Genomic DNA, 27,416 nt, shown 5'->3' on the forward strand with positions numbered 1-27,416 from the left:
TCGGTGTTATGCCAGGAGCATACCATTGTTGGTCAATCGCATGTTGCATCCATCCTTTGCCCATGTGCACCTGCGCATGGACTAGGCAGCACAGGGGCAAAAACAGGCTTCTAGGACACACTACACGCCCGTATGAGTGGAACAGAAACCCATCCTTGTCGTGGCACTGCTGCGTCTCTCTAGTGGACTGGCATTTTGTTGTGCTCATTGTAGTTCATCAGGTGCCACCATAGGGACAGGGGTTTGCTTGAGGGCACAAAAAGCGTGCAACATTGGTTCTTGAGTAGCGGCCACTCGTTTGGCAACCTCATCTGCTCGTGCGTTTCCTTGACAGACCTCATCGTTGGCCTTTGTGTGGGCCTCGCACTTAATGATAGCCATCTGGGTTGGTAGCTGAATGGCTTCCAGTAGATTCAGCACTAGTTGGGAGTGTTTGATGGGTTTTCCGGACGAGGTGATGAACCCTCTGTTTTTCCATATTTGTCCGAAATCATGCACTACACCGAAGGCATAGCGTGAGTCTGTGTATATGTTGGCTGATTTCCCTTTCGCCAATATGCAGGCTCGTGTCAAGGCAAAAAGTTTGGCTGCTTGCGCTGAAGTGCCTTGGCGCAGGGCGAAGGTCAATATTGACAGGTGTACATCTATTACAAGCTTGTTCATGAAACTGAACTTAGTCACAAAAAGCACAGGTTTTTAAATCAATGTTAATCAGTTAGCATTCTAGATCTACTTATAATCTCCTGATCATCATCAAAAGATATTTAATAGGGGTAATTCTGGGTAATTCTTACCACAATAACTGAATTGCTGGGCTCCCACATTAGAAATTAGTGAAGTAGGTGTGAGGCCTCCAGAAACTTGTGTCTTTCTCCTCTGCATGTCATTTCATCAAAGGAGGAGAAAAATACCAGAAAGAAAATTCAGTGAGAGTACTTCCATCACTAATTGAATAACATCATAATGTAATCATATGCTGAATGTTCCTACTTGTTTTATCACCCACGAGGAAATAGATGAACAACTTTTATAACAGTTTATCAATTTTTTACATGTAATTATCTCAATAACAAAAAAGCTATTACAACTGCAATACCAAAAAGTAATGCAAATTGCTGAAAATTGGAGTCAGAACGTTTTAATATATTTTCCACAATGAAATAATGAATACGTGTTACATGGAACAGAAGTACAAACAATTACTAACAAGATAGCTGCTAAACTTTATCAGTGGCATTTAATAACCAAGATCTCTGCAAACCAGATCTTTCAGTTATTCAGCTGACCTGGGATTATTTATGAGTGGAACCATCTTGCCCAGGAAATCACAGACATAACCAAAGTGAACAGTCAAACAATTGTTAGCTCAGATTTGCAGAGTTTAACATCCTTTTGTTTGCTAAATATTGATTTTCTTCAGGCTATACTTGCTTAATATAAAATGTTCTGCAACTTTGATAGAATGCAATTCATGCAAAAGGGATAAGTATTGGAAACAAATACTGCTGGAAGGGTGGGTCTGAGGAGCAGATTCTTTTTGGCAATCTTATTTTGCAACACAATGATAAGTACAACAACTGTGCAGATGTTCTGTCAAAAAAATCATGTATTAATTTGTGGTTTGGTTATATCCTCAGCTTCATACGTGTTCAAACCTACCACTTAAGTTGTTCAATTGCAGAATTATTTTCAACTCAAATGTGATTTTTTCCAGAACAGAGATGAGTCACTCAGTTTACATTAAGAGGTAGAGTCGCCTGTACTATAATGTGCATTCCCATCAGCTTCTGATTAGATGGTAAGTAAGTAAAGGAAGGATTTAATAGTAACTAAAATATAGACTGGTTTCTTCTCATTTTCTTGAATTTTAGAATTCTCATGAACAGAATACTCATTTCACTCATCAACAACCATTTTGGGATCAAGTGTAACCTTACACACCCTTACAAGCTCAAAGCAAAATCCTATGTTTTCCACAAGCTGTGTTCTGATTACTTTTGGTAATTAGATCTAGCTTTATAATGTGTACCTATCATAAGAATATCCCAATTAGATTTCAAGAACTACTATTGGTACTTCCCAGTACCTTTATCAATGTAAAGTCATCCAAAGGTTCAAAATGAGAACAATGAACGAATGGAGATCTGTCATGAAACCACAAATGACATATGAGGGTAGAAATCGAAAAGTTTGGTCAAGGGAATCAAAAAAAGAATTGCAGGACTTTTGTTCTTGGCAGTGAAAGACTTAGCTACCAATGATGGAACAAGTAAACTTAAAGGCGATTAAGAGGTCTGACGTTAAGGAGTGTAGACATCATGCAGGGTTGCTGGAGTTACGAGAAGGGGTGGGAGTGGTGTAAGGCAAGACTATGCAAAGAAAGGATGCAAAATGTAAAATCTTTGCGTTGCTTAACTGACAGCAACAGTAGGCCAGCAAGCATATGCTATGACTAAATGGAATGGTGGAGTTACATAAAAGGCACCCAAGTTTTGGTTGGCCACAGTTTATAAAGGGTAGAATGTAGAGGGCTAGTCATCTGCAAATTGGCATGATCAAGTCTAGACTCAACTGGGGCATGGATAAGAGTTTCAACAACAGGTACACAAAATCTGAAAGTAAAAAGCTGGTGAAATGGTTGATTCCATTGAGGGTGTGGATATGTGGGTAATTTGGGGTCAAATATAGCATCAGGAATGCAGACTGTTTGGTTCCGGCTTGGAGAACTGTCAGGGAGAGTGCAGGAATTTGTGGTGTGAACTGAAAACTCGTTCCTTGGATAAACCCAATATTTAAAAAGTGGACCCACCTTTCATTCAGCACAGTTTAAGAAACAGCCTATCAACTGAAACAGTGGGAAGATCTATAAACTTTGGGAGGTGGTGCTGGGTGTTCTCAGCTTACACGTGTAAATTAATTTTTCTGTCTCTTATGATTCACCAGGAAAAGCAAGTAAATAGGAGGCAGTCAAGGATCACAGTGGGAGAGGGCAAAAAGAAGCCATTGCAGCTAATTGGCTGATTGATTTGAAACTAGCAGATGGAGAAAGTTTTGTTTCCTTCCAGCTGGATGGGGTTTTCACCAGAGTGAAACTTACTGGTTCTGTTGTGTTATTAAAGGTCCCTCCTGAGGTATTACTGGGCCTAACTTATCTTTGATGCTGAAATTCTTGTAGTAAGGTAAAGAAGTTTAAATGAAAACTCTAGTTTGATACAGCTGATGCTAAAATTAAGCCATTAAAAACAACAGAATACTGTACCTGGAATATATGAGAATCCTGCAGTGAGAGGAGAAGCAAACATTTGACATAAAAATTCATTGAAGAAATAGGATCCAGTACTGCCTAGCACCCAACATTTCTCCACACAGTTCCCAGGTGAACTTGGCTTGAATCTTTCACTAAGCAAATCATCACCATTATCAGGGAAATAACACTTCTGTGGCAACTGTTGTCTTTCCTAGCACATTTTGAGCAGTACATATATAATTACCTACATCAATAGTTTCAACATCATCAATATATAGCATACTCTTCGATAACCTGACAGTATGTCCATTTTGTTGATCTATTAATCTCCAGCTTTCCGTGATGATCACTGGCCTTTCATCCTATTAAAGCAAAAATACTATCAGACTCTTTGACTTCATTATATAAAAATAACAACAGATTGGTTTACTTGTTAAACAAATCTAAATACATTGTTTTATCTTAGCACTTAACAGGATCTTTGACAATGATTACAATTATCTTTTTCCTTCTTTCCTTCCATTTCCCAGGCATTTTAAGCTGAGTTGAATGGGATTCAGCTAATGATCCCTTTTAATGACTTTGCTACAATATGAGAGGGGCCTACGTACGTGAGCTTACATTCTGGAATTCTCACACATGTGGGCCTCTCTTGGCACATGCATGAACCTACTCGGAGCTAAAATCTGGGACAACTTTTTCTTAGCAGCTTCCTTCTTCACTATTAGATTTATTTCTGCAAATTAAAAGTTGCATGCTGCAGATCTATCAGAAACAGGAAATATAGACTGCATCATATCCAAGCAATAATCTACAAGCTGTTATAACTAGATCATTTAAAAATCATTAAAGCTATGGTATTGAACACTAAACAACAGACAGATCACGGAATCAATTTCTCTTCCTTGTTGGAATACCACAGTTAAGGCCTCAACAGGAAAACTACACATTACCACCAGATGTTTAAGCTCATTAAGTGAGGAAATCAGAATTTTAATATCAAGATTACACAATCAAATTATAACTTTCAAGTCTATCATAACGTCTCCTTGTTGATCAACATGATGGGTTACTCCCTTCATGGAATACCAGCTTTGTTTATAATTTTAAAATCTTTATTTAATATGGAACTAAGAAATTGACAAGGAGATATCAAGCAAATTCAGCTTGAATATATTACTCTCTTTTAAAATATCAATGGATTTCTGCAAGCTATGGTAAAATTTGGACACATCCAAAACTGAATTCTGCATTTATCAATAATTTCTGTGGGAGTGACCTGCTTCATCACAAAAATGACCCCCAAACACTTAATAATTTGGAAAATAGCATCTTGTCAGTGTAAAAACAAACATAAGGTTCGGATGAAAAGCAATCTCATACTAGTCTGACTGTTCACATATCACTAGATGGTTATTTATGACGTAGTTTGCAGAAATATATGAAGACACTGAATCCTAGTCTAATTAAAGAAAAAAATGTTTACTTCAGAGAAAAGAAGGTTAGACCATAAGACATAGGAGCAGTATTGAGCCAATCTTCTTCCATCAGTCTGCTTCCATCAAAGCTGATTTATTATCCCTCTCAACCCCATTCTCCTGACTTACCCCCATAACCTTTAATGTCCTAACTAATTAAGAATCTATCAATCTCTGCTTTAAATATACTCAAAGACTTGGACTCCACAGCCATCCATGGCAATGAATTCTACCCAATCATCACCCTCTGGCTGAAGAAATTCATCCTCATTTCTGTTCTAAATGGATATTCCTCTATTCAGAGGCCGTGCCCTCTGGTCTTAGACTCACCCACAAAAGGAAACATCTTCTCTAATTAATTCTTCTGAACTCCAGTGAGTACAGGCCCAGAGGCATCAAATGGTCCTCATATATTAACCCTTTCATTCCTGGAATAATTCTCGTGCACCTCCTCTGGACCCTCTCCAATGCCAGCACATCTTTTCTTCGGTGAGGGGCACAAAGCTGCTCACAATACCCAAGTGCAATCTTACCAACGTCTTATAACACTTCAGCATTTCATCCTTGCTCTTGTATTCTAGTCCTCTCGAAATGAATGCTAACTTTACATTTGCTTTCCTTACCACTGACTCAACCTGCAAACTCACCTTTCTGCACAAGGATTCCCAATCTCTTTGCATCACTGCTTTTTGAATTTTCTCCCTGTTTAGGAAATAGCCTAAACGTTTATTCCTTCTACTAAAGTGCACAACCATACACTTTCCTACACTATATGCCACCTGCCACTTCTTTGCCCATTCTCTCAATCTCACTAAGTTCTTCTACAGACTCCCTGCTTCCCAACAATACCTGCCCCTCCACCTATCTTCAAATCATCAGCAAACACGAACACAAAGCCATCAATTTTGTCATCCAAATCATTGACATATAATGTGAAAAGAAGTGGTCCCAATACTGCCCCCTGTGAAACACCATTTGTCATTGGCAGCTAACCAGAATAGGCCCCCTTTATTCCCACTCTTTGCACCCTGCCAATCAGCCAATCTTTATCTATGCTAGCATGTTTCCTGTAATACCCTGGGCTTTTATCTTGTTAAGCTGCCTCATGTGCGGTACCTTGCCAAAGGCCTTCTGAAAATCCAAGTAAACAATATCCGTTGACTTTCCTTTTCTATACTGCCTATTAGATCTTCAAAGAAATCCAACAGATTTGTCAGGCAACGTTTCCCCTTAAGGACACCATGCTGGCTTTGGCATACTTTATCAAGTGCCTCCAAGTATGCTGAAACCTCATTGTTAATGATGGATTCCAACATCTTCCCAACCACTGTAGTCAGGCTAACTGGCTTATAATTTCTTTTTTTCTGCCTCCCTCCATTCTCAAAGAGTGGAGTGACATTTGCAATTTTCCAGTCCTGCAGAATCATTCCAGGATCTATTGATTCTTGAAAAATCATTGCTAACGCCTCCACGATCTCATCATCCACCTCCTTCAGAACCCTGGGGTGTTGGTCCAGGTTGACTTCTCTACCTTCCAACCTTTCAACTGCCCAAACACCTTCTCCTTTGCAATAGCAACTACAGTCACTTCTTCCCTGACGCTCTTAAATACCTGGCATACCGTGAAAACTGATACAAAATATTTATTCACTTCATCTGCCATTTCTTTGTCCTCCATTACTATCTCTCCAGTGACCCAATATCCACACTCATCTCTCTTTTACTCTTTAAATATCTGAAAATACTTTTGGTATCCTGTTTGATATCATTGACTAGCTTATCTTCAAAGTTCATCTTTTCTCTCCTTATGTTTCTTTTTAGTTGCCTTCTGTTGGTTTTAAAAAGCTTCCCAATCCTCTAACTTCCCAATAATTTTCGCTATATTATATGCCCTGTCTTTTGCTTTCTGCTGTCATTGACTTCCCTTATCAGCCACAGTTGTCTCATTATCCCTTTAGAATACTTCTTCATCATTAGGACTTATCTATCCTGTGCCTTCCGAACTGCCCCCAGAAACTCCTCCAATGCTGTTCTACCATCATCCTTGATTGTGCCCACTTCCAATCAACTTCAGCCAGCTCACCTCTCCTGCCTCTAAAATTCCCTTTGGTCCACTGTAACACTGATACATCTGACTTTATCTTCTCCCTTTCAAACTGCAGGGTGAATTCTATCATATTATGATCACTGCCTCCTAAGGATTCTTTTATCTTAAGCTCCCTAACCAAATCTGGTTCATTACACAACACCCAATCCAGAATTGCCTTTCTCCTAGTGGATTCAACCATGAGCTGCTCTAAAAAGCTACCTCAAAAGCAATCTAGAAATTCCTTCTCTTGGAATGCAGTACCATCCTGATTTTCCCAATCTACCTGCATATTGAAATCTCCCATGACTATTGAGAAGCTGAGCAATAAAATCCATTACCTGCTGTCCTGGATATTTCCAAATAAAGTCCACCTGTCGATCTGGGTCTCCCAGAACAGTGCAGGTCACATTGACTTGCTCCCCGCCATTTACTATGTTTGAAGAAGCCTCTATAGTTGCAGTTGGAGCGTGACTGTGAGCTGAAATATGATTGATTTCAAAGAGAATATCAAATTTCCAGTTTCAGAAAATGTTATCAAATTTTACTGTACAAAATGTGGGGCACTTTTTCCTTTTCATTCATAGTGCAAAACTCATCTGTGTTTTTTTTTGAGCTTCTGGAAATCTTGACAGAACTCTGACTATTAGAAATGATTTTGTATGATTTTTCTTCACTCTTTGCCTGAAGAGAGATGCGTAATATAGTTCAGGTTTCAGGTCTAATGGAAGTTCTAAACCATTGTTTGCTCCTGAGCTGGCATTCTGACTGCGGGTATACTATTCTGATATAACTGTCAGGAATCTGAAATCCACCTGGTGTAGTGATTGCTTACATAAACATCAAAGTAAAGGCCCTGAGGTAATTGTTTCTTATAACCAATCCTAGGCCCAGAGATACAAATCAGTTTTGCAGCCGTCAAGTTACATTGCGAGATTAGTAACATATTTTACTAAATCCAACACCATAACCATTTATATATTAAATAGACACAATACCATTGTAATCAGATAATCTAGGTACAATCTCAACTCATTGTAATAGACTTTTCTCATCATTACACAGAATGTAACAGAAGACGGCAATACCCAAAGAAACCAGCAAATAAAGTTTGTGACTTATTAGCTAAAACGTCTCTCAGAACCAGTTTTATGTAAGCACTGGAATCGACTCTCCCTTGTTGTTTGTCACTGTCTCCCAAATCCACCCCATTCACCTTCCTTATTTGGCACAACCTGACTTATCTTATACCTCTTCTCAGTCCACCAATTACTTCAGTCTCTTGTCTCACCACTCTTCTTTATGCTGGCCATCTCACCTCTCCAATCCCAGTCCTGATTGCAGGGTTTTGATGTGAAACGTTGACAGTTCATTTTCTCCCTCAACCCACTGAGTTACTTCGGTGTCTACCTGAGATTACAACCATTCAGCTGGGGTACTAGATCACATATCAAACAAGACAGTTGTTACACTCCAGTTCAGATAAAGCATGTTTGTTTCTGATGACAGTGCAGTGTCAAGATATAAATCTTTGTATGCTTTCCATTAAAAATGGTATCTCTGCTTAGTTGAATGCACTGACAATTTAAGTTGTGATTTAGAAAACATTCTCAAGGTTTCTATTTTCTGCCTGTGGTGATTTTGTTGATAGATAAATAGAAATGAAAAAATAAATTTAAGTTTCAACTAAGGGTGTGTCACAATTGTTCATGTCGACTAACTCATCTAGCCTTGTGTTTTCAGTAGATAAATACTCGGAAGGTCCTCTTTAACAAGAATAAGTAATTGAAACATTCAAGGAGTAAACACATTACTCATTGTGAAAATAATAATCTGTCCTTATCCAACTATAGAATGATGAGGACCTGAAGTTTTAATCTCTAGCAAAACCAAGTTCCTTAGATGGAGTGCTTCCCTGAGCCTGTATGAATTCCAATAGCATGATTTTAGCCAGTGTCAGCATCAGTTTTGGAGCAATGAACACCAAAATTTCCTTCCAGCATGGCTTGAGTCATTACAGCTTACATTAAAAGAACAGTGACAGGAATAATATTGAGTTATCACTTAAAGTTGAAATGACATGAAACATACTTTGAAAGCTCAGCAATGGGCAAGATGAAATTATAGTGCAAATTTTCATAAATGAAGAGGAGATACTCAAGGCCATGACCCAAGCAGTCCTACACTGGGTTCTGCGCTGACTGGCAACTCTAGCTATATGCTGCTGGTACCAAACTGTATCAGTCTCTGCTGTTCGCTTGGGTTCATCAGATGTGTGGAGAGGGTGAGCTTGCTACATGGACAACAGCTTGCTCTCCATATTGAACTGCCCAGGCTTGTATCTAGACAGCTTGGACACAACATCCACGGCTGACCCCGACTGACAGAGGCCTCCCTCACTTAATGCCTTACCAGGCTTAAAGTTGGATAAATCCTCATGACTGGATAAGATTTATGCCCCAAGCTGCTGTGGGAGGCAGGGAAAGAGGTTGCTGCAGCTCCGGCTAAGATTATTAAATCTCTATTGGCCACACGTAAGCCACCAGAAAATGTCACCCCTTTTCAAAAAGGGCAGCAAGGAAAAGTCCAGCAATTACAGACATGTGAATCTAACATCAGTGGTAGGGAGGTGATTCCCTACTAGTGATATTAGATTTATATGTCTGCAATTGATGGGTTTAAAAAAAATCTGAGGGACAGGGTTAGTGATACATTAGAAAGGCAGGAACTGATTAGACATAGCCACCGTGGTTTTGTCAAAGGCAGATTCTGTCTGACCAATCTGAAATTTTTAGGAGGTAACTAAGTATATGATGAGAGTGTAGTAGATTTGTGTATGGATTTTGACAAGATCTACATGGGAGACAAGTTCAAAATGAGGATTCTGGGATCTAAGACATTGGTAATTTGGATGAAAAATTCTAATGGAAATAGGAAACAGAGGCTGATGGTAGGAGGTCGATTTTTATGATTGGATGCCTTTAGCTGGCAGTGTTTCACAGGGATCTGTGCTGGGGTACTTGCATTTTGTAATATAGGTCAGCGGTCCCCAACCACCGGGCCGCAACGCATGTGCTACCGGGCCACAAGGAAATGATATGATTTGGCAATATGAATCAGCTGCACCTTTCCTCATTCTCTGTCACGCCCACTGTTGAGCTTGAATGCACGCAAGGTCATTACGCATGCGAGGTAATTGCCCGCGCGTCATCCATGTCAGCGCGGGAAGGAGATCAACTCCTCGAGCTTGCAAATGACGGCGGGCTGAAAAGTACGTTTGACATAACAACTCTGCCAGCATTCTGGATCAAAGTCAAGGCTAAATATCCTGAGATAGCCACAAAAGCACTGAAAACGTTGCTTCCACTTCCAACATATCTCTGCAATGAATGCAACTAAAACTAAATTGCAGAATAGACTGGACATAAGAAACCCCCTTCAAGTATCGCTGTCTCCCATCACCCCTTGATGGCACCGTCTTGTTGCAGGGAAACAAGTATTCAGCCCAGGGCTCCCACTGATTCAGCAATATTGGTGTGTTGCAATGACTTTATATGTTCATACGGGGAAAATATATGCTGTGTGTTTAATATCCAAACGTTACTTAGAATGTTATGATGCTATTGACTTATAAGTGACTTATATAACCATATAGCAATTACAGCACGGAAACAGGCGATCTCGGCCCTTCTAGTCCGTGCCGAACGCTACTCTCACCTAGTCCCACCGACCTGCACTCAGCCCATAACCCTCTATTCCTTTCCTGTCCATATAACTATCAAATCTTTCTTTAAATGATAATATCGAATCTGCCTCCACCACTTCTACTGGAAGTTTGTTCAACACTTACTTGAAGCTCCCCTGTCCTCCCCTGATAATTGACTTATCACTATATTCATGCAAGGAAAATACGCGCCGTGTTTAATATTAAATTCGTTAGATAAACACTTTTAGAAACGAAATTGAGTGTATTAGCCACTTATCACCCATATTCCCGTCGTGATTAACACCACCCCCCCCGAACAGAATCGCCAAAAACGATTTGTAGAAAAAAATTGGCACGCACATACATGGATGTGCACTGGTGCCAGCGCAAGGCTTCATGGTCATTGTAGTCTTTCTCGGGGTAAACACATCGTATTTGACTGGTACTCTTGTCTGTTGGCAACCCTAACCACCCCCACACCCCCACCGGTCGGCTGGTCTACAAGAATATCGTCAATAATAAACCGGTCCGCGTTGCAAAAAAGGTTGGGGACCTCTGATTTAGGTAAATGATGTGGCAATAAGAGACATCATTAATATGTTTGCAGATGATATGGAGAACGATGGAGTTATTGACAATGTGGAGGGTAATTTTGATGTTTTGCCAAAATGGGCTGAGAAATAGCACATGGGGTTTAACCTGTAAATGCAAGGTGACTCATTTTGGGTGCACTAATGAAGCTTGCATCATAAATGGTAAGATCAGAGGAAATATTGTGAAATGCAGGAACTTTGGTGAGTATATGGAATACTAGCTTTCACTAGTTGGGGCACTGAACACGAGAACAGAGAGGTTATGCTTCAGTTTTATAAAACACTGGTCAGCTGGAATACAGTGTGCAGTTCTGGTCACCACACTAATGAAAGGAAGTGTTAGTGCTGGAAAGGGTGCGGAGGAGACTCACTAGAGTGTGACTTGGACGGACCAGTTCAGTTATGAGGAGACCTAAATTGGGTAGACTGTAGTAGACTTCTTTCTTATCAGAAGTGAATAAAACCAGAAGACATAGATTTAAAGTAAAGGGTAAGATACTTAGAGAGTACAGGGTAAGATACAATACGTACTTCGGGTAGATGGAGCTCGTCAGCCTGGGAAGACAGTCCATCTAAGAGAGGGAAAACTCTGATTTCAAACCTCCGCTGCCTTGCAACCATACCCACTCATGGGAAAGGCTTCGGCAGCAAACCCTGAGGACAAATCTGGAGCTGGAGTCCCTAAGGCAGTCCGACGTTGCCTTCAACCTCGTTCTGGCAACTCCTGCGACGACACTGGTGCCAAGCTGTATCAGCCCTTGCCCTTCACTTGGACAACATCAGTGCCGTGGAGAGGAGAGACTTGCTGCATGGGTAACTGCCAGTCTTCCATAAATCCTGCCCAGGCCTGCGCCCTGGAACTTCCAGGTGCAGATCCATGGTCTTGTGAGACTAATGGATGCCACCACTACCACAGTATTTAGAGAAGCTCTCAGGTGGATCCTTTACAACAAGAGTGGTGAGTACCTGGAATACACTGCCAGACAGAGTGATGGAAGTGGGGTCACCAATAGCATTTAAGAAGTTGCTGGATGTGCACCCAAATCACTTAGGCATAGAAGACTACGGGTCAAGTGCTGGATAATGGGGTCAAACTTATGAGGGTCTGTAGAGATGTTGTATTTCTTCAAAGAATCTTTGAACATGTCCTTGATTCTTTCCCCTCTGTCTATCTGGTAAGTTATTCACCAGTCAGTTTGCATTGGCAACGACATTTCCACAATCACCATCAGCACAGGTGCACTACAAAGGATGTGCTTAGCTCTCTGCTCTACCCCCTCTATACTTATGACTGTGAGGCTAAGCACAGCTCCAATGCCGTATTTAAGTTTGCTGACAACACCACTGTCATTAGCCACAGCAAAGGTGGTGACTATTGCCGCTCGCTTCTATTGTTGGCATGATTTGTTTTTTTTTCTCTCTCTTTCTCTGCGCGCATTGGGGTTGGTCTTTTATTTTTAATTGGGCCATTTCGAGTTCCTTGCTTTTGCGATTGTCTGTAAGCAAGCAAATCTCGTGGTTGTATAATTTATACATTTCTTGATAATAAATGTACTTTGAATACTTCAAATCAGCATTTAGGAGAGAGATGGAAACACTGGCTGAGTGGCGATACAACAACAACCTCTCCCTCAATGTCAGCAAGAACAAGGAGCTGATTATTGACCACAAGAGGAGGAAATCAGAGATCCATGAGTCAGTTCTCAGCAGGGCATCAGGGGTGGAGGGGGTCAGGACTTTAAATTCCTTGGCATTATCATTTCAGTCGATCTGTCCTGGGCACCCAAGCATGTAAGTGCCATTACAAAGAAAGCACAGCAGTGCCTCTACTTTCTTAAAAATTGGCGACGATTCCACATGGCACCTAAAACTTTGACAAACTTCTATAGATATGTAGTGGAGCGTATACTGACTGGTTGCATCATAGCCTGGTATGAAAACATCAATACCCTTGAAAAAGAAAGGCCTATAAAAAGTAATGGATACAGCCCAGTCTATCTTGGTAAGGCCCTTCCCACCATTAAGCATATCTACAAGAAGCAGTGTTGCAGGAAAGCAGCATCCATTATCAAGGACCACCCCCATCCAGGCTGCTGCCATCAGGAAGGGGGTAGAGCAGCCTCAGGACCCATAGCACCAGGTTCAGGAACAGTTATTACCCTCAACCATCAGGTTCTTAAACCAGAAGGGATACTTAACTCAACTTCACTCACCCCAACACTGAACTGTTCCCACAACCTATGGACTCACTTTCAAGGATATTCTCGATATTTATTGCTTATTAATTATTATTATTTTTTCTCTTTTTGTATTTGCAGTTTGTTGTCTTTTTCATATTGGTTGTTTCTCCATCTTGTGTGTTTTCAGGTGAGGTGAACCTTCACCTGCGAGTATGTCAGGGTCATCTCTTGTATCCTGTGCTCCTGGTGTGACTTCCCCTACATTGGTGAGACCCAGTGAAGATTGGCGGAGCGCTTCATTGAGCACCTTCACACAGTTTGCCACTAAAGTTGGGACTTTTGGTGGCCACCCATTTCAATTTGACAACCCATTCACATTCCAACATTAAAACAAACTGATTCTCTATAATCCATCCTTGCAACTGCATGCCTACATCCTTGGAATTAGTCTCATAAACCTTTTTTGGATCATTTCTAATCCTCTTGGCTTTGTCATACAATGGGGCAACCAGAACTGAACACAACACTTCAGCTGAGGCTGGACCAGTTCAATGCGATTTGCTTGCTTTATTCTCCATGCTTCTATTGTTGAATTGTTGTTGCCTTATCAATCACCTTCTCAAGATGTCCTGCTACTTCCAATTATTTATACATGCATACCCCTATATCCTTCTCTGGCCACAATCCTTTTGGAACAGTATTGCTTCCGCCTATTTGTCCTCACTTTTCTCCACATTAACCTTTATCTTCCAAGCATTTGCTCATTCTACTAGGCCTGCTTATATCTTCAGGCAATCTATCCTCTTCACAATTCAAAATATTGCCAAGTTTGCGCCACCCCCAAACTTAGATGCTGTGGCTTCCACTCTCAATTCAAGGCTGTTGATATAGATTAAGAAAAGCAATGGGTTAATGGTGGAGCAGACTTAATGGGTTGAATAGCCTCATTCTGCTGTGATATCTTACGGTGTTATGATCAGTCTGTGGTCCACTGGCACCACCCTGGTATCCAAAGAGCATTTGAAGTTTATGATCAGTACCCCTATATCACAATATCCTCACTTAAATTCCTGGAATGCTCCTATTCAGTCCTGGTGAGCAATGTATTTTATTTTAGCCAAACCTCTTAATGCTTGCATGTTCCAATTTTTAACATATCCAATGCCTCTACTATCTCCTCCTTTGCCATTATTTTGAAAACACAAATTTCCCCTAGTAAAGACATATGCAAAGTATTCATTTTGTACTTTAAAGTGCCCTCAACATTCATGTGCAAGTTCCCATTGTTATACTTAGTGAGTCCTGCCCCTCCATGTACTATCCCAAATGCCTACGGTACACTTTTGGATTCCCATTTGCACTGGCAGCTAATCTTTTCTCATTCACTCTCTAGGCCTGTCTTACTTTAATTTTCAGTTCCCCTCTGTAATTGACCTGATTTTTGCTGGTATTTACAGCCCAACACTTCTTACACAGATTTCTCTTTTGCTTTACTTTCCTCTGTACTTCCTTCATCATTTGGGGAGTTCTGAATTTGCTTCTTCTTTCTTTGGTCATTATAGGAATGTGCCTCAATGGTACCGGAGTATCTCTTCATTAAAGTCAGCACCTTGTTCTGTTATGGGTTTGCCTTATGGCTTCAATTTGCTTGGGCCACATTCACTCTCATGTCCTCCTCCCTATTAATAGGCTTTGCTTTGGAAAGCTCCTTTTGTCACAAAGCTAATCTAAATCTTACTATTTTATGTAGGTGCAGTATGGAGAACAAAAAAAATTGTTCTGCACTTTCAATCTAACCTGGGTAAAAAAGGAATATTTACATGAATCCTAAACTCAATATTTGTATTATCTTGCTTTCAATAAAGTATAAAATATGAAGATATTTAAAAACATCAAGGTATTTAAGACAGCAAATGTGTTCCCTGCCATTATGCTATGAATTTGTTTCGGTGAGGTATCTGACGTTACCTTCAGCGTAAAGAAGTAGGTAATTGCTAGATGTCTGTAGAGCTCCTTTCAGGCTTGCCGTGCAGTGTACAACCCCTTTCTGCTCAAGTTTAGGACGATGAATAATAAATCCTTTCTTTGCATCATAGCTAATGAGGGATCCATCGGCAGGAATTTCTTGAGGAGGGAATTCTCGGTGCAATGTGACATTGGCCAAAGGTGTGCTCACCCGACAAGGGATTACAGCAGGCTGATCAGGTCGAAGGTAGATTATATCAAAATAATTGATAGATGGTACAAATAGTTCAGCTGGATCTAGGAAAATGAAATAAACCAAAAAAAAAAAGACTTTACAATATCTTTTACAATTCTCTTAATCATCACAAATGATTAAAAAGTTGGACGCTGTCATTTGTTGATCTTTATTCTAAAAAGGAACTGACTGGAAAATATAAATAGATAAAAAGTGTCTTGGTAAAGTTTAAAATGTGTAAATTTAACTTCTAAAGTAAATGCTTTAACAGAAACTAACTACCTGTGAAGTAGATATAGGTTTTGCCTGTTTTCAGGTCATCTTTGCTACACTCCAGCCCATCGCAGAGGATTACCCAGCAGCTGTATTCTCCAGTGTCCATAGTCCTCGCTTTGTTAAGTATGAGCTGACTGTACTTACGGTGCTGAATTATACTGTGGAAAAGAATCCAATTTTAACATTATGTTTATTTTTTTTAAAAAACATTAATTTTTTGGTTAGTATATGAAAGAAAAGGCTCTGTACAATTTTTATTGAACATTCCTTTCTCATTACATTTTGCCAACTAATAAAACTCCTAAGTTGTGATGAACAGGTGTAGGTAATGCTCCCAAGAAAATGGAATTTGAGAAAACCTGGGTTTGATCTCCCAAATCTTATGAAATACCAGAACACTGATGTAAACTTAAACACAGAACTTCAAGTATGTGATATTCTAATACTTTAGCAGTGATAGCATCTAAAGTATTTAATAAATAATATCAGTATTTTCCCTTGTATCCTTTGATTCATTCAATCAACATGCTGTTAAATGTTTTTGAGCCAATTCCTTGTCACATAGCAGCTAATTAGTATACAAGGTGGGAGCAGGAATACTTTTTGATGCACAAATCTCATTTGAAGCCTGTCAGTTTTGTCGGCAGTAACATAATTCCTTATTTTGCTCCATGACCAAACTTAAGTCAACATGCTGATGTTTGAGGGCCAATTTGACCTTTTAGGCTTTGTTGCCTCTCTTTTTTTAGTTACCCTGGAAAAGCTATGACAACCACTTCCTCTTATGGAAGAACACATTTCCAGTGTGAAGGCAGCATGTGCAAATGCAGCAGCCTCTCGAGTGATTTTTTTTGTAAAATTTGTTTTTTTTACAATCCAAAGACAATTCTACTCCAAGAACATTAGGTACTGCAGGGCTACTTCATCAGTGGGTTGCTCGTTGATGGGACTTGCTGGACTGGTGTCGGTGGCGGGGCCAGCTGAGATGTCGAAGGGGTCAAAGGGACTGGCTGAGGTGTCAGAGGGGCCCATTGGGATGTCCCAGGAGCCGATTTGGGTTCGGAAGAGCCTGTCGCAATATCGGAGGAGCCCATCGGTGTGTCGCAGAAGCTGGTTTGGGTCCGCTGGAGTTGTCCTGGCTGCAGACCGTGTTGCTGCCCACTACTCAGAAACATCAGAGTTGGTGCAATATAACCATGGGAGATTGTCTCCGACATTTCACTTGTGATCACAAGACTCTGTTGGACAGTGATAATGTAAGTTGCCACAGGCCTGTTGCCCTTGTCTGGTGGAGAAACAGTCGACATGGGAGCTGAGTAGCCTCCGATGTGGTGAGAACTAGGCCTCAAGCCTTGGGCCTGCCAGCTGCTTCAGACCAGGTGAGAGACATGGAAGCGCTACTATATGGTTGAGCTCAGCTGGGGCCCGGCCTCTCCTGTCAGTGCTGCCCTCCTGTGTTCAAATGGTGGAATGACAGGCTGGATTGCATATGTCTGTGCACTGCCGGGAGTCTGTACCATTGATTGCTGGACATGGCTGCTCAGGGTCTTGGACTATGTTTTATTTTCGAGTGAATATATTTCTTTGCTCGATATTTTGAATTATGTTACTCACTATGTTTGAATGTTTACTTGCTGTTTTGAATGCTTTGCACCTTAGCTGTATCTATGTGTTTGAATGATAATTAAACTCGATTTGATTTAATTTTGAAAAGTCAAATTGTTCAGTTGTTTGAAAAGTCAAACTTTTTTGCTTTTTATCTCCCAAAATAAAATAGATAAAACCAGGAAACATTCAAATTCCAATAATAATAAACTTCTTTCTCAAAATAGTCATGAGCAAATTAAAAGAACTACAGTATAAAACACATTAAGCAAAACTTTAAGGTGAGTCACGAGATATCACAGAAAATAACCAAATACATGTTATAGGATTTTAAAAGACAAAAGATATAGCATCTTAAAAGACCAAAAAAAAGAGGAGGAAGAGTTAAGGAGGGAATGCCTTGGTAGTTGACAGCACTGTGACCACAGTGAACCATTTAATTGTAGGACTGTTGTGAAATCAGAAATGGAAGAGTGCAGCGATCTTAGAGAATCTGGTAGAGCAGGTGTCTCTTGAGTTACAACCGCATGGGCAAGAATGGAAACCTGAGTGTTGGTGGAGGGGCACTGGGACAAGGACAGTGTGGTCAAAGACTACATTCACACTGAGAAAGACAAAGGCGAATCGATTACTCTTATGATGATAACAAACGTGATAAGCCACCGGTGGGAATGATGAAAATCCGAGTGTAGAAATTCAAACAGCGACTTCCAGGAGAGGATGCAAATTTGGCAAGGTACAATACATTCAAGGACTTGAAACAAATGGAAGGCTTAAAATAGAAGAGTAATTTGTAAAGGCAGGAGTTGAGCTGTTCCTTTGAATTACAGAAGATTTAAAGAAAATGAACATTCAAGTGTGGTGCAGTTCGATCTGCAGTGATCTGAACAGCTGACTACATTTCTTGCTCTACAGCCTGACCTGCTGAGCATTGCCAGTCGTTTCAGATTTACAGCCCCTGCAAATTTCCCCTTTTACCTCAACCTGGAGTTGTTTAGACTGGATGGGTAACCCCAGCCAATGTTATCCCCTTTGCAGCGCAGTTCGAGAGCCTGTCCAGCGGATAGATTCAATGTTTCTGAGGGCTTCTGGAAACGGCCCTTATCCAAAACTTGTGTCATGATGAAAGTGGGCTTTAGGTCTCTGTCGACGAACACTCTCTGCTTTCGCACCTTTTGACTTCTTGCCTTATTTTTTTTGTCCATTACTCTAATTTTATTCTGTCCAGCTGCTTTTTGGTTATTTTTTGCAATCCGCTCTGGGGTCCTTTTCTCCTTCTTTTGACAATCACCTGAAAAAATCAAGTTCAGAAGGAAGAAAGATCAGTAAAATTTGACATTTTGATTAATCATAGTGCTTCAGAAATCAGTGAATACAGATGGATGTTTGATCAACTATAGCTGATCAAAATGTGATAATGCTAATTGTTTAATTATAACACAACATATGTTCTAGACTAATGAAGCACAATTACCAAAATAACAAGTGATTGTTTTTTCTCACTATCTGTGGTATAAGCTCCTATTTCATGGAAAAAGAAAGTTGCTCCCTCCACAACACTGCCTTTGCCAACATGACCAATGGTGGGCCAAACAGCTCAAAACAGACAGTGGCTGTTCCATGAACACTAGGCATTGTCTCTCTACACTGTATGTGTGCTCCTTTCACAGTCAGAATCATGCTTATTATCACTGACATACATTACAATCTGTTGTTTTGCAGTAGCAGTACAGTGCAATACATAAATTATTACAAGATACGAGTAATATACACCCTATCCTCGTTATATGCGGGGTATACGTTCCTCGAAGTTGACGCATAATGTGAATAATTATTTAAATGGAGAAAATAGGGATGTGTTCCAGAGGGCTTCCTAAATATGTTTTATCTGTAATTTATTCACATTTTCATACCAATACGACACAAAAGCAGTACCACAAGACAACATTTGTATTATATTTCATCAATTTAAGGTAATATTCAATGTAATAAATCATAGAAAGTTAACATCCTAGGGTGTACAGTACTCATCAACAGTGGCAGGTGTGTTCACTCCAGGAGATGAGTGGCTGTTGCGGTGTCGGGCTGCTTTAAATGGATAAGGTAGATGGTTGTGGTCATCAGAATCATATCAAGCACAGCAAGGGGTGAAGGAAGACTCACAGAACTCTTAGAACTGCTGGCAGGTCTTACTGACTTAAATAAAGTGGTGAGGGTTGTTTGCTTGGCAGCATTTTGTTTTAAATTTGCTTGAAGGGAAGGAGGGTTGATGGCAGGGAACGACTGAAATGCTGACTCCGTTCTAAACTTGGGTCCATGTCCATCACCATTTGTGCCAAGTGTTCCGACTTCCACCATTCCCTCACCGTTGGTAAACTCCCGGGATTTTCAAAATCATCAGTTGCTTGCAGTATCCGAGAGATAGCTCACCGTAAAAAAATACGCACGCCTTGAATGTGGATCACACCGGTCGAGTGGTTGAATCAGTGATGTTGTGTTAAGCGGCAGGAAACTCACTGCTACGTTAGGATGAATGCTGTCCAAATGTTTAGGATGGGCTGGCGCATTGTCAAGCAACAAAAGAACTTTAAAGGCTAGATTCTATTCCCGGCAGTAGCGTCCCAGAGCTGTGTTACCTTCAGCTGATGCCGCGCTGTTTATAATTTCCAACTTTTTTTCAAGTGTTAAAGCGGTTCTCTGCCGCTCGGCTGACGGCCCAGGACATGACATCGGATGGTTAGGAGGCATACTTAAATATTTCAAGTGCAAAATCACTGCACCATAGGTAAAACCAACAGAAGTTTAAGATCGCGCATCCACACCTCGCCAAAACCAATGCCAGAGTGGCAGGAGTGAAATTGTCAGGCATGCGCACATGACTTGTATTGGCGGGAAGGCAGTGCTCCTCGCAGAACTGTGAATTTTGGACGCGTATAAGGAGACATTGATAGAAATAGGTTCCTCGCATAACTGTGAATCTACATAGTCTGAAGCCACATATAACGAGGATAGGGTGTACTGACATTAAATAAATGGTGCAAAGAGTGAGCAAAATAGTGAGGTAGAGTTCATGGACTGGGAGTAGAGGGAAGAAGATGTCCCTAAAATGTTAAGTGTGCATCTCCAGGCTCCTGTACTTCCTACCTGATGGCAGTAATGAAATCAGGGCATCTCCTGCATGGTGATGATCCCCAGCGATGGTGCCACCATCTTAAGCTATCACCTTTCGGAGAGGACCTTGATGGTGCAGAGGCTAGTGCCATGATGGAGTTGGCCGAGTCTAACCCTCTGCAGCTTTTTGTGATCCTGTGCTTTGCAGCCTCCGTACCCCATGGTGATGCAGAATGGGACAGCAGTGGAGGTTTGCTGAGATGCTGACAGCCGGGCACCTGGAGCCGCTCGCCCCTTCCACCAATGATCCTTTCAACGAGGACTGGTATGCATTCCCACAACTTCCCCTTCCTGAAGTTCACAGTCAGTTCCTTGGTCTTGCCGGTAGTGAGTGCAAGGTTGTTGTTCCGACACTACTCAAACGGCCAACCTATCTCACTCCTGTACGCCGCCTCGTAACCATCTGAGATCCTGCCAACAACAGTCTTGTCACTGGAGAATTTATAGATGGTGCTTGATCTCTGCCTAGCCACACAGTGGAGGCCCAATGGCCAAAGCCCGGGTCTTTGAATGCACTGCTAGAGGCTGATGTCTGGAAGCCCAGCATGTCCAGGGATTGGAGCACTGTGTGTGTGAATGGGTGGGTCGGTGGAGGGGAGGGAGGGAGGGAGGGAGGGAAGAGGCTTGCTTTTTTGCTAATGTTCTGCTGAACGTTGTGGGCATGCTATTCTCGCGATGCTTGTGGGCTGCCCCTAGCACATCCTCAGCTTGTGTTGGGTGTTAACGAAAATTATGCTTTTCACTTTATGTACAGGTGATAAATAAATTAATTGAGAAATTAAATTTTATGCATTTAATTGATTAACTAAAGACTCTGTTATACCATTATTTCATACCGATTTTTTATTGCTATTTATTTATATCTGCACTTGCAGTTTGTTTACAGTTAACAGTTCACGATGTTTAAAGTTTACAGTTACTGTTCTATAGATACTCTAAGTACATCCCCGGAAAATGAATTTCAGGGTTGTATGTGGTGACGTGTTTGTACTCTGATAATAAATTTTCCTTTTTCCTTTTTAGTTCAATCAATGTTTCATTGATGATTTTCATTTGTACTCAGTGTCTGAGGCCTCTCGCTAAGTGTCCAACCATAATCAGCCAGCAGTGATGGATTTCATTTGCCCTGATACCGTTTCTCATGACCACAATTGTCCTGGTGAAAGCTTTCACCATGCTCATCACTGACAGCACCAAGGTTTGCAGGGAAGAAGTCTAAATGGGAATGCAGAAACTTATTTTCCAAGGCTATGGTCCCTGAGTTATTGGAAGGTATTGTGAGGGCCTGGATATATAAGTATTTGGATAGACATGGACTGATTAAAGATAGATGGCACGACCTTGTGCATGGTAGGTCATGTCTAACCAATCTTACTGAGTTTTTCAAAGAAGTTACCAGGAAAATGGATTAAGGCAAGGCAGTCTACATGGTCTTTAGTAAGGCATTTGACAAAGTCCTGCATGGGTGGTTAGTCAAGAAGGTTCAGTCATTTAGCATTCAAAAGGAGGTAGTAAGTTAAACATTAACTTCGTGGGAGAAGCCAGAGAGTGGTAATAAATGATTGCCTCTCTGACTAGAGGCCTGTGGAGTTCCACAGGGATTTATGCTGGATCTGTTTTTGTCTGTCATCTTTATCAACAATCTAAACGATAATGTGGTTAGCTATATCAGTAAATTTGCGGGTGACACCAAGATTGGGGGTGTAGCGGACAGCAAGTAATGCTATCATGGCTTGCAGAGGGTTCTGGGCGAAATGTAAAAGTGGGCTGAAAAAATGGCAGATGGAATTTAATGCAGAAAAGTGCCAGGTGTTGCACTTCAGTGGGACTAACCAGGATAGGTCTTACACAGTGTAGTGGATCACTGAGGAGTGTGATATGACAGGGGGATCTGGCAATACAGGTCCATAATTTGATGAAAGTAGTATCACAGTTAGAAAGGGCCATAAATAAGGCTTTTGGCGTATTGGCCTTCATAAATCAAATAATTGACTACAGGAGATGGGATGTTATGTTCTTTTTCAATACTTTTATTAATTACTTGCATAGATGAATACAAAATACATTATATTATGGATATTATGATATTACAAGAAGGGTCAGAGCCATCTCTATTTTCTGAGGAGACTGAAATCCTTTAACATCTATCGGATGATGCTGAGGATGTTCTACGAGTCGGTGGTGGCCAGTGCTATCATGTTTGCTGTTGTGTGCTGGGGCAGCAGGCTGAGGGTAGCAGACACCAACAGAATCAACAAACTCATTCATAAGGCCAGTGATGTTGTGGGGATGGAACTGCACTCTCTGACGGTGGTGTCTGAAAAGAGGATGCTGTCTAAATTGCATGCCATCCTGGACAATGTCTCCCACCCACTACATAATGTACTGGTTGGGCACAGGAGTACATTCAGCCAGAGACTCATTCCACCGAGATGCAGCACAGAACGTCATAGGAAGTCATTCCTGCCTGTGGCCATCAAACTTTACAACTCCTCCCTTGGAGGGTCAGACACCTGGAGCCAATAGGCTGGTCCTGGACTTAATTCCTGGCATAATTTACATATTACTATTTAATTATTTATTGTTTTATTACTATTTATTATTTATGGTGCAACTGTAACAAAAACCAATTTCCCCCAGGATCAATAAAGTATGACTATGACTAAACAGAAACAAGGATGAAATGCCCCAAGTCTACGTATAGTAAATTAACCATAATATTGAAAAGGTATATTTTATTCTAATCTAAAGCAAAATCAAAACCCCATAACAAAACAAAAGAGAGAAAAAAACCCAGCTGTTTGGTTAAAAGAAAAGAAAAAAAAATCTTGGACATATAGTCGTAAATTCAAACATATAATAGCTATCATCATTGCTGAACAAATCAAAGACTGTGAAAGTAGTTCCAAAAAGGTCCCCATAATGTGAAAAAGTCTTGTCTCGGTATAGAAATAGAACACTTAATCTTCTCTAGATTTAAACATGACATAACATCAATCAACCAATGGGCATGAGTAGGCGGAGCCGCATCGTTCCATTTAAGCAACAGAACTCTTCTGGCTAAAAGAAAAATAAAAGTCAATATATGCAAATCAGTCGGCTTAAGAGTAAAATCATTTCCTCCAACAATATGAAACAAGGCAGTCAGAGGGTTGGGTTTAAAGTTTACTTTAAAAAGCTCTGAGAAAGTTTGAAATACTTCTTTCCAGAATTTATCAATCCGCGGGCAGGACTAAAACATAAGAATTAGAGAGGCCTCAAACACTCTAATTCAGAGATGGGATGTTATGTTAAAGCTGTACAAAACATCTGTGAGGCCTGATTTGGAGTAGTGTGTGCAGTTTTGGTCTGCTACCTACAGGAAAGTTGTAAATAAGGTTGAAAGAGTACAGAGAAAATTTACAAAGACATTGTCGGGTCTGGAGGACCTGAGTTATAAGAAATGATTGAATAGGTTAAAACTGTATTCTTTAGAGTGTAGAAAATTGAGAGGAGATTTGATATGGGTAAACAAGGTAATGAGGGGTTATAGATAGGGGAAATGCAAGCTTGTTTTCCCCACTGAGGTTAGGTGGGACTACAATCAGAGGTCACGGGTTAAGAATGAAAGGTGAAAAATTTAAGGGAACAGGAAGGGAAATTTGTTCACTTAGAGGGTTGTGAGAGTGTGGAATGGGCTGCCAGCACAAGTGGTGCATGCAAGCATGATTCCAACATTTAAACAAAGTTTGGATAGGTACATTGATGGTAGGGGTATGGGGGGCTACAGTACCGGTGCAGGTCAATGGAAGTATGCAGTTTAGATGGTTTCGGCATGGAATAGATGGGCCAAATGGCCTGTTTCTGTGCTATACTCTCTATGACTCTAGAGACATGTTACAGTTCATGGATTTGTATGCTGGAAGCATGTTGTCAGCCTGCTGCATGTAGTTTGCTATTCTGTAGTTGCTAAGAAAATTTTCAACAAAATCCTTGAATGTCTTCCATGCAATTTTCTCCAGTCCGACTAGAAGTTCTTTGAATTGCTTGTCATTGACGACCTGTTTGATTAGTTGTTGTTATTTTCCACGCGCATCAGGCGGCAACCTTGCCAGTTCTTCAGCATTGAGCTGCTAGCTCCATGTTCAACCCAGCACGGATGCAAGGAGACGGCTGGGAATGCAGGAACACTCATGTCAAAGCCCGGTGCAGATGCCACTACACCACTGGCCGGCTGTTTGATTTGTGGACTGACAAAAATGCCTTCCTTAATCTTGGCATCAGTTATTCTGGAAAACATCTGTATCAAACATCGAAATCCTTCAAGGAAATTTTTGTGTCTGGTGACAGCAGATTCCATCTTTGCAGTCTTAAACCCAATAATTCTACTTCTACATTTGACAAACCCAAGTCTCTGACCAGGTCATTTAGCTCAGACTGAGTGATCAGATGAGGCTCTTTCCACATAAAGGGTTCAAAATCTGTATCAGTATCAGTGTTACTTTCCATTCCTGGCTCGTGTATCATGGCATCTTCGTCTGTCTCTTCTGGTCTCCAAGTCACTGGTGGCTTCGGTACTGGAGGACTATTGTCATGCAGCACAGGTTTCAGGGCTCAGGGTATTCCATGGATTTCTGGTTTTTAGCAGAGAAACCAGAAACACTGCTCAGACAGAAGTAGCAGTCTGTCAGATGATCCTTCTGCTCTCCCCATATTATTAGGACAGTGAAGGGCATTGACTTCCAAGTACCTCTGAGCCAGGCTCTAAAATCAGCAGAGCATGGTACACAACAGATGCCCTGCCAGATTAACTAGCCTTCTGCTCATCCCACTTGACAACGGCAGTCTTGTTCCAGCCTAGTGGTGAATTTTGAGGCCACTCTTAATATGTATAACACACAAAATTCTGGAGGCACTCACCAGGTCTGGATGCATCTATGGATGGGAATGAAGAAACAACATTTGAGGCCGAGACCCTTCATCGGGACTTCTTATGTGCATTTTGCTTGCTTGTTCTCCCTGCTTTGTGCAGCTTTGGTGTAATTTTAAAATAAATGGTGTCCAGGAGCGAGTGATGCAACACTACATTTATCTCCCTTTCCCCTTTACTAGGAAGTGATTTTCATCTTGAAGCACAGCAGTATCTCTATTCGCTGCTGCTCCCACCAAACTGGGAGGGGTGAAATTTCAAGTTGCTAACTCATCCAGCAAAATCAGATGAACTAATCAATTACTTTGTTGCTATTTGAAGTATTTGGCTGTTTGTAAATCAGCCATTGCCCTAGCCTACAGTACATTTACAGATGGATGCATTTACAAAAGCTGATGTTGAAGCAGCAAATTGAGGCTGCATCAGGTGCTGTCGAAGTGTTACTTGTTTCTCTCCGCTTATGCAGTCTCATTCCAGACTATCATAATACTTTAGCCCTAGAGAGTGCTATGGATTTTTGTATTTCTGAGCTGCTGTTCACATTGTGAAACCACTGACCATAAGACATTGGAGCAGAATCAGGCTATTTGGCCCATCAGGTCTGCTCCACGTTTCATCATGGCTGATCCATTTCCTTGTCAACCTCATTCTCCTGCAATCTCCCCATAACCTTTAACTCCTTGACTAATCAAGAACCTATCAGCCTCCCCTGTGAATGTACCCAATGATCTGGCTGCCTGTGAAAACAAGTTCCATAGATTCACCAACCTCTGGCTAAAGAAATTCTTCCTAATAACTGTTCTAAGTGAACTCCATCTATTCTGAGGCAGTGCCCTAAATGCCTAAGACGCAATAATACAATTCCCTTTATTCTCCTCAGTACATAACATCGGAAGCAACTGTGAAAATACTTGAGGCCAGCAGAGTTGGCGGGGAAGGCGCCAATGAAATTCTGCACCAAAGTTTCAAACACTTTCTACTCCACATTAATGACCTCAAGTTTTCGACAACATTCTAAGTCGAGGGCAAAATCACTTTTTCCAAAAGATGATTCTCTTGAAAGCCAGAGTGTAGATTTGCACCTTGACTTGTGGTGTTTTATGAAACCTCAGCGACCTAACATTGCGACTCTGCCTAGTTAGACTCCTGCGGGGAAACGCAGGAAAGTAAAAGTAAGGCGTCTACTTCATTTGTTTACTGCCAGATTTAAACCCGTATTACATAATTGTATATAAGTTAACACAGGTATAGAATATATAGAGCTGAGTGGTATCCTCCTTTCAATGACTGTCCATATAGACTAACTTCACAAATTCTCAAACACATATGAAAAAGTAACATTTTAAATGCAGACCGCTCATTTCACCGGAGCAATAGTACAAAAATCAGTTGCGAAGAAATTAGGGCAAAATACATTCCAAAATAACCCGAGTCAACATTAAACTTGTGAACAGCGTTCTGCATTTGAACCTCCGTGTCACTTACCCATCTGTAAAAGTAACTCGGTGAAAAAGACAAACAGCAAGACGACATGAACCTTCATTTTACAACTTTTCTAAGCAACGTAAAGCCTTTCAGAAATAGATAATTCTTTGAAAGTGTCTTTCTTTCTAAGCTGCTAACTTTATTGTAAAAGTGTAGCAAGCTATTGTTAAAAACTGTGCGGATATAGTTGTCTGGAATTCTCAAATGTATCAAAATAACTAGGTTTCCAAGAGTCGGGTGAAGTATTTCCAGCTTCAACGAAGACTGCCCCCCGGCGGAAATATGCTACTACAAGAAGGTGCTCGGCTATAATGTGAAGTCACAATAAATTTGACATTTTACGCAAATCTTCATCATTGTACAGCTTCCTTGGAAATATGCAGAGTTTCATAAAGAAATAATAGCGTTTATTATGCAACCTTGTATTATAACAAATAGCTTTTATCAATGTAACCTCTAAATCCTGTATAATTTCAATAA

At 40.8% G+C, this 27,416-nt stretch overlaps 1 protein-coding gene across 1 annotated transcript; it reads right to left on the bottom strand.

The window, feature by feature from the left end:
* Positions 1-1,090: 1,090 nt before the first annotated feature.
* Positions 1,091-27,183, bottom strand: pdgfrl (platelet-derived growth factor receptor-like). Its single transcript, XM_072251811.1, has 6 exons — positions 26,937-27,183; positions 18,350-18,662; positions 15,773-15,924; positions 15,259-15,552; positions 7,153-7,292; positions 1,091-3,609 (listed from the first exon to the last, which is right to left on the bottom strand). The coding sequence occupies exons 1-6, from the start codon at positions 26,992-26,994 to the stop codon at positions 3,421-3,423; spliced, it is 1,146 nt and encodes a 381-aa protein (XP_072107912.1). The 5' UTR covers positions 26,995-27,183; the 3' UTR covers positions 1,091-3,420.
* Between the last annotated feature and the right edge of the window lie 233 nt (positions 27,184-27,416).

The sequence above is a fragment of the Mobula birostris genome, chromosome 3 (assembly GCF_030028105.1).
Source record: "Mobula birostris isolate sMobBir1 chromosome 3, sMobBir1.hap1, whole genome shotgun sequence".
In the NCBI taxonomy this organism is placed as follows: Eukaryota; Metazoa; Chordata; class Chondrichthyes; order Myliobatiformes; family Myliobatidae; genus Mobula; species Mobula birostris.

Excerpts from the sequence above, each read along its gene's own strand:
- pdgfrl (XM_072251811.1), bottom strand. The coding sequence starts at position 26,994 with ATGAAGGTTCATGTCGTCTTGCTGTTTGTCTTTTTCACCGAGTTACTT. Across the intron at positions 18,663-26,936 it reads CGAGTTACTTTTACAGATGG|GTGATTGTCAAAAGAAGGAG; the intron begins GTAAGTGACACG and ends TGATTTTTTCAG. Across the intron at positions 3,610-7,152 it reads GGAAATATCCAGGACAGCAG|GATGAAAGGCCAGTGATCAT; the intron begins GTAATGGATTTT and ends TTGCTTTAATAG.